We start from the raw sequence: 8127 nt of genomic DNA, 5'->3' as shown, positions 1-8127 counted from the left end.
TGTAGATACACACATTTGCATACCCAGGTATGAAGCCTATGAGTCACAGCATGAAATGCTCTTTGATCATTGTACCTTTAGTCCTTGTAAACTTTTCACCATCTGTCTTAATACTAAAAACTAAAATATAATCATAAATAAGGCATTTTATAAGAGACAAAGCCTTGATTTTCCTTTACCTTGCATGCTGCTAGAAAGTTTACTTCCAAACGTAAGGAGCGATTAATTGTAACCATGTGAGACTGCCATCTGAGTAACCAGAGGTTAAATAAGATGGCCAATGGCCTCGCAAATGATCTGATGGCTGCATTCGCAGACGCAGCTGTTGATCACACAAGAGGCGTCTATTTACACCCAACGCCCCCTGCTGCATTAGACTATGTTGGCATCGCTGCTGCATCCAAGGACACAGCAGCGATGCTAACAGAGTAAAACTCTGAATCTGGCCCAGTGTTCCATCGCATGAGTACAAACATAACAGTAAACCACAGACAGGGAATACACAGGGGAAGGGTATGGCAACTCACTGTAGCTAGATTCAGCAGTCAGTGGTGAGTCACAGGGGAAACACAACCAAGGTCATTGAGAGGGGAGAGAGTACTAATTACCTGAGCTCATTGCATGGGCCCAGGTCCACCCTCCCCCCCAAACCATAAAGTTTTTTTTACCTGTCAGCGGCAGCAGCCTCTCTCCCCAACCCAGCACACTATGCTGTGCACTGGGCTGTGGAGGGTCCAGGGAGGCTGCTATGTGGGAGGAGTGATCGCACTGATTCCCCCCCTTGATCTGCCCCTAACTAAGGGGTGCTCAGGGTCACCCTGTACAGCTCACAGCGACATGCACATTTTTGTGGGGGGTATTACCACACCTCCACTATTTGCCCACACCCCCTCCACCGAGGCCCGTCCCCACTCCATAGTGAGGTAAGGATAGTGCAAGAGTAGAACAAGGGGGAATAAGGCTAGATAGCTAGAATGTCATGAACTGAAGTGATAAGTTTACACAAGGAAATACAAATGTTCTGTGCAGTTTGTTGAATGTAAAAGGGGCTTCCAGCTTTAGATGGACTACTGATCTGTACATATCATCCTCCTTTATGACTAACAAATCTGTACATTGCTGGAGTTTAACACTACTATTACAATTGTATTTGCTCCTCCCCGTAAGAGGATACACTTTTCAATACAGTACATGGGGTGTGGGTACTGCTTCAGAGTGACATGCCTCCTTGGTTTTTAACCTACTATAAATGTATGTGTGGACAAAGACAGGGTGTACCTGGTTACATTAAAAGCCACATACATCAACAGCATAAACTCATGAAAGTGAACGACTCCTTAAATCCATGAAGCCATGTTTGTGTTGCATTTAGATCACAGTAACCACTGGGCCTGACTGAGAGAAGTACCTATGTCCATGTTTTAGCAGCTGAGCAATTATCAGTAAACTGCACATTCGTCTGGGTCGCACAGCGCATGCATCAAAGTCCATTACCATAGGTGCAAGCAGCGACGTTTAATTTGCAGAGTGATTGACAGTTAAGAGCCGTTTGGGGTAGGTAACGGAGTGTGCCGCCAAAACAGTTTTCAGGGCGTGTCACTGCCTGCGTCTGCAATCCCATATGCACAAAACATGGTTCCGCCGGTTCAGTTCAGGTGGCCATTCTGTACGACCAAAGGCTTACTCAGGAGACTGATTATCTGCGTATAACAACTATAGCGTACTTCTCCTGATCAGGCCCAATAACCCTGGCAGATAGCTGCACAACTTACATGGGGGAACAAACAAGATATTCCAGAACAATGTGAAAATATACAGTATGTCCATCTGTAGCAGATTAATAAAATCCATTGAACACATACACAATAATGACCAGTTTTATTTTATTTTACATAATACTAATGCAATATGTGTCTACACATTCATTCAAATGTTCCCTCGAGATAAGGTAAAACAATGATCCCAGCTGGACAAATCACATGTATGCTAATTCTGTTACTGCACTGAAATCATTAATGGTGTATGTGCAATGTATGCAGAAAGGAGGCAGGAATGGGTTCCAGGAGATGATCCCTTTCTCGTCTCTACTCTACTCTTGTGATGAGGTATCACATAAATGTCATAACAGTTCCATTTTTTCCAATCTGCCAAGGCTCCACAGGGTTAAAGCGTATTACAATCCTTCAACAACAAAAAACAAAAAGAAATGGATTAAAAAAAGTGTTTTGTTTTTAAAAAGTCAGAAATACATGAAGCCTGCAACACATAATATATTGTTCAGCGCATCTGCCGACGTGTACAGGCGACTTATGCTGGCCATACACTCTGCAATTATCGGGACGATCTGCCCGATATCGGCGGATCGCCGCGATAATTGCAGCGTGTATGCGGGCGACCGAGGGTTAAATATTGCTCGGTCGGGCATGTTGGATTGTCCAGCATGCCCGTCCGATGCGATATTTACCCGGGAAACTGTCGGCCGCATCGGACAGTGTATGCCCAGCGCGGCCGACAGACAGACATTTCCTGTGTTCCTTCCTACGGAGGGAACAGGGAAATGTCTCCTCCCCCGGGGGCGGAGCGCGGATGTCGGGCTATACACTGAGATTTCTCTCACAGTGTATGCCGGCGACATCTGCGGCTGGCAGACAGCCAGATAAAATGTCTGTCGGTCTGACAGACATTTTATCTGGCAGTGTATGCCCAGCATTACCGATAGATTATGCTGACCGCAAGAACTGCCAACAATGCATTCAAAACTGGGCGGGAAAATTTAAATGCCTGTCCAATTGTGAGGTCTGGTCAGACATGTCGATTGGTAAGTGTGTATGCTTACCAAATCTGTCACTCAGTCAGCCAGCTGCTGGGTCGCATTAGAATTAGGAGATAAATACATAAATATAATTTTGTTGCAACTTCTATAAGTCACAATTTACCATTTAGTATACAGTTACAGGCGCTAACCAAATTATTTAATACTAAAATCATCCTGTGATTTATGCTCTCATGCAATAGTCCTCTCATAATGCAAATACTGGGGTGGGACATCACAAGGGCATGACAGGTATCTTCATTTGTTTCATAGGCAAAACACAAATAAAAAATGTCTAGACACCCCCCTCACAGATAAAGTATCAGGGTTAGGGTCTGTGACAGAATGGGCTCTCTACCAACCCACACCTACCATAGTTAATGGTGTTTTGCTGGTTGTCAGTACCTTGTCACGGCCAACTACTCCTAAAGCCACTTGGCCAAATCAGGATGTAGTCAAAATGTATCCAACCTGGCCAACCCGGCCACTCACCAGCTGTAATTATCAACTGCGCAACAACATGGTGCATGATCCTCTGTTGGACCTACACGCAGGTCTGATGGGGGATGTAGTTAGCATTCGGCAGCATGGCCCCTACTGTTGCTTCGTTGCTGCCGACATCGGTAAGTGTGTATGCACTTGCCGATGCCGGCTACCCGCCGGGTCCCATCGCTGGCGATGTTGGGCACACTAGACGTCTAGTGTGTACCCGGCTTTAGAGTTAGAGGGTGTATTAGAACACTATAGGAGACACTGTGAGGTTGGCCCAATGGAACCGCTCTCCATTTCCTACAAGACTGATGGTTGGAAGGAACTTGTATCTCCTGTGAGTTTAAAATTAGTACCGGTCATACTGGGGGTTTTGTTTTGCATTCCTCAAAATCTATGCAGGAATAGTTAATGAAAATTATACTTAAATGGACCAGTCTCATTATTGACCCTAATGCTGGGCATACACTATACAGTTATCTGTCAGATATCTGTCTGGTTGGAATGAAAACCCGGTAATGTATGGGAGCAAATGACAGTTGATTACATAGTCTTGAACACTGGAAAATAGGCAAAAAAAAATTGTTCAAATTGGTTACATTTGTGTTTTAAGTTTTAACCAATTTGTCTGAATGACCATTTTTTCTGTTTTCCAGTGTTTGTGAGCAAATGGACGATTGTCATTTGCTCCCATATATTATCAGATTTTCATTCCAACCAGCCAGATTGGACAGATAATTGTATAGTGTATGCCCAGAGTAACTAACCATGTATAGTGAGAAAGTAATTGGATTAGATTGCAAACAAAACATATACATATATATATATATATATATATTTGACAGTCACAAGTTTAAGGCTTTGCTCAGAACCATTCTTCTCAAACTAGGTCCTCAAGTCAGACTAACAGTCCAGGTTTTAGGGATATCCATGCTTGAGCACAAATTGTAAAATCTTAATGAGTTACTAATAAAGTCACCTGTGTTCAAGCATGAGGACAGAGTTTGAAAAGCAATGGTTTAGACATAAATTGCACACTAAGGGACACATTTACTAAAGGTTGATTTGCATTGATTAAAAATCGTTCTAAATCGATCAACATTGATGTTGTGTTCCAAGGGCTAAATCATAAATTTACTAACAGACGATGTTTTTTATATTGATTTTAAGTGTCAGTAAACATGTGATTTAGCCCCTGGAACACAACGTTGATGGTTGATCAATTTTTAATAGATTAAAATCGACCTTTAGTAAATGTACCCCCCAGGTGTCCCCACATTTTAGGTTCCTCAGCATATATACCTCTCCTGTCCAAGGTTCAGTTCTTTTGTCATGAATTCGAAGAATTTTGAACTATGCTCCTTGTTCTGCTCTGCCGTCCCCACTACCGCAATGGAGGAGATTATCAGCTGGGCACATGGTGCTGCAGAGCCACTCACCAGCATTGATAGCCCACTCCTCACAGTCACATTCACCTTCTATGGAGGGGAAAGAAAAACAAAAGGCAGGTTTAACCTGGAGCACAGAAACACAAGAGTCTCTGCTTGACTGCAAACTAGAATACATACTGGGGGAGGGCACTGGGATATAATATTAATATGGAGTGGCAATGTGTGGCATATTTGGGGGGGCACTGGGACATAATATGAAGGCTCTGTGTGGCATACTGGGAGGGCAATATGTGGTGTAGTAGGGGGGCACTGGGACATAATATTTATACGGGGGGCTCTATGTGGCATACTGGGGGGTACTGGGTATAATATTAATATGCTACGGGGCTCTGTATGGCATACTGGGGAGCAATATGTGCCATACTCAGAAGGCACTGGGACATAATATGGGGCATGTGTGGCATACTGGGGGGGCAATATGTGGTGTAGTAGGGGGGCACTGGGACATAATATTTATACGGGGGGCTCTATGTGGCATACTGGGGGGTACTGGGTATAATATTAATATGCTACGGGGCTCTGTATGGCATACTGGGGAGCAATATGTGCCATACTCAGAAGGCACTGGGACATAATATGGGGCATGTGTGGCATACTGGGGGGACAATATGTGGCAAACGGGGGGGTGTCACTGGGATATAATATTAAAATGGGGGTCTCTGTGTGGCCTAATGTTTATACTGGGTACATTTTGGCCTAATGTACATAATGGGGGCACTGTATGGCATCATGTCATTTAATTGATAGGGGCCCCCACAAATTAGTTACCCTGGGGAAATCACAAACCTTAATCCAGCCCTGTTGCCAGTCAGCAAATGTTCAGGTGCATGTTTGTGATCCTTGTTACTATGCAGATAACAGCAAGGCAGCCATTTTCAAGTATCCAGTTTAGTGAGTGAGTTGGTCACTCACAGACATAGAGGTCTTATTAGAGTGACCCTTTCTAATTCTATGGGATATTGTGTCAGTCTAATCTGCAAATTAGGCACATTACAGTTTATTGGCTATAGGTGAACAGCATAGGCCATGAGAAGTAAACCATTGTATATAGACACTTTATTTTAGTTACACTATATTTTTCACTTCTCAGGAACTGCTAGCAGGGCTGTACCTATATAGGAATCAAACAAATATAACCTTATCAATGAGAGTGCAGGATGAGGTTTAAAACTTCGATAGCAGTTGCTTAGCATCACCGTATTTTTAACATTTAAAAAAAAGTGAATAAGACGGTTTTATACGGCAAAATATTCGTCCTTGTTTCAACTTGATGTATGCAACGCATCCCCCGCTAGCCGTCCTATAGGGCCACAACCTATTTTTCTCTACTCACTTCCTTTGCCTTTCCCAGAATGGATGCAGCAGCAGAGCAGAGCTTTTCAGCAAAGTCCTCCGGAATACTTTGCTGGGGAAGGCTGGTATCGAGATCCAAGAAAGGCATGGTAAGATTCTGCTGCTCACTATCACAAGAGATGACCGGACCTGATTCTACGTGTAAGGACAGACTGGGAGCGTCTGATTGGCTGAGTCATGATACGCCTCTAAACTAATGCATGCTTCCTTTAAAGGTGCAGACACACACTGTGACCACACTGACAGAAGCGGTGCAGACACACACTGTGACCACACTGAGAGAAGTGGTGCAGACACACACTGTGACCACACTGAGAGAAGTGGTGCAGACACACACTGTGACTACACTGAGAGAAGTGGTGCAGACACACACTGTGACTACACTGACAGAAATGCTGCAGACACACACTGTGACTACACTGAGAGAAGTGCTGCAGACACACACTTGTGACTACACTGACAGAAGTGGTGCAGACACACACTGTGACCACACTGAGAGAAGTGCTGCAGACACACACTGTGACTACACTGAGAGAAGTGGTGCAGACACACACTGTGACTACACTGAGAGAAGTGCTGCAGACACACACTTGTGACTACACTGACAGAAGTGGTGCAGACACACACTGTGACCACACTGAGAGAAGTGCTGCAGACACACACTGTGACTACACTGAGAGAAGTGGTGCAGACACACACTGTGACCACACTGAGAGAAGTGGTGCAGACACACACTGTGACTACACTGACAGAAGCGGTGCAGACACACAATGTGACTACACTGACTGAAGCGGTGCAGACACACACTGTGACTACACTGAAAGAAGTGGTGCAGACACACACTGTGACTACACTGAGAGAAGTGGTGCAGACACACACTGTGACTACACTGACAGAAGCGGTGCAGACACACTGTGACTACACTGACAGAAGCGGTGCAGACACACACTGTGACTACACTGACTGAAGTGGTGCAGACACACACTGTGACTACACTGACAGAAGCGGTGCAGACACACACTGTGACTACACTGACAGAAGCGGTGCAGACACACACTGTGACTACACTGACAGAAGCGGTGCAGACACACACTGTGACTACACTGACTGAAGCGGTGCAGACACACACTGTGACTACACTGACAGAAGCGGTGCAGACACACACTGTGACTACACTGACAGAAGCGGTGCAGACACACACTGTGACCACACTGAGAGAAGTGGTGCAGACACACACTGTGACTACACTGAGAGAAGTGGTGCAGACACACACTGTGACTACACTGACAGAAATGGTGCAGACACACACTGTGACTACACTGACAGAAATGCTGCAGACACACACTGTGACTACACTGAGAGAAGTGCTGCAGACACACACTTGTGACTACACTGACAGAAGTGGTGCAGACACACACTGTGACCACACTGAGAGAAGTGCTGCAGACACACACTGTGACTACACTGAGAGAAGTGGTGCAGACACACACTGTGACCACACTGAGAGAAGCGGTGCAGACACACACTGTGACTACACTGACAGAAGCGGTGCAGACACACACTGTGACTACACTGACAGAAGCGGTGCAGACACACACTGTGACTACACTGACAGAAGCGGTGCAGACACACTGTGACTACACTGACAGAAGCGGTGCAGACACACACTGTGACTACACTGACTGAAGTGGTGCAGACACACACTGTGACTACACTGACAGAAGCGGTGCAGACACACACTGTGACTACACTGACAGAAGCGGTGCAGACACACACTGTGACTACACTGACAGAAGCGGTGCAGATACACACTGTGACTACACTGACTGAAGTGGTGCAGTTTTTGTTTGTTTGTTTTTTTACTTTGCAGGTTTTTTTTCTCTTTCTGCTCCATTTTGCATTTATGTCTGGATATCCATAACTTCATAACTTCCATTCTAATTGTATGGACGAAAAAAAACGTGTGCCGGTCTGTTAGTAGCTCCAGCAATATTTTTGTAGTCAGGGCTCCAATTAGTTTAC

The 8127-nt window shown here is 45.0% G+C and overlaps 1 protein-coding gene across 1 annotated transcript; it reads right to left on the bottom strand.

Annotated features, from left to right (window-relative positions):
• Window positions 1-1850: 1850 nt before the first annotated feature.
• On the bottom strand, window positions 1851-6269 carry LOC148517981 (D-dopachrome decarboxylase-B-like). Its single transcript, XM_088477853.1, has 3 exons — window positions 6086-6269; window positions 4604-4779; window positions 1851-2181 (listed from the first exon to the last, which is right to left on the bottom strand). The coding sequence occupies exons 1-3, from the start codon at window positions 6191-6193 to the stop codon at window positions 2109-2111; spliced, it is 357 nt and encodes a 118-aa protein (XP_088333979.1). The 5' UTR covers window positions 6194-6269; the 3' UTR covers window positions 1851-2108.
• Window positions 6270-8127: the final 1858 nt, after the last annotated feature.

This window comes from Taudactylus pleione, unplaced genomic scaffold (assembly GCF_031769625.1).
Source record: "Taudactylus pleione unplaced genomic scaffold, aTauple2 ptg000205l, whole genome shotgun sequence".
Lineage (NCBI taxonomy): Eukaryota > Metazoa > Chordata > Amphibia > Anura > Myobatrachidae > Taudactylus > Taudactylus pleione.
This window is presented reverse-complemented; position numbering and strand designations above follow the sequence as displayed.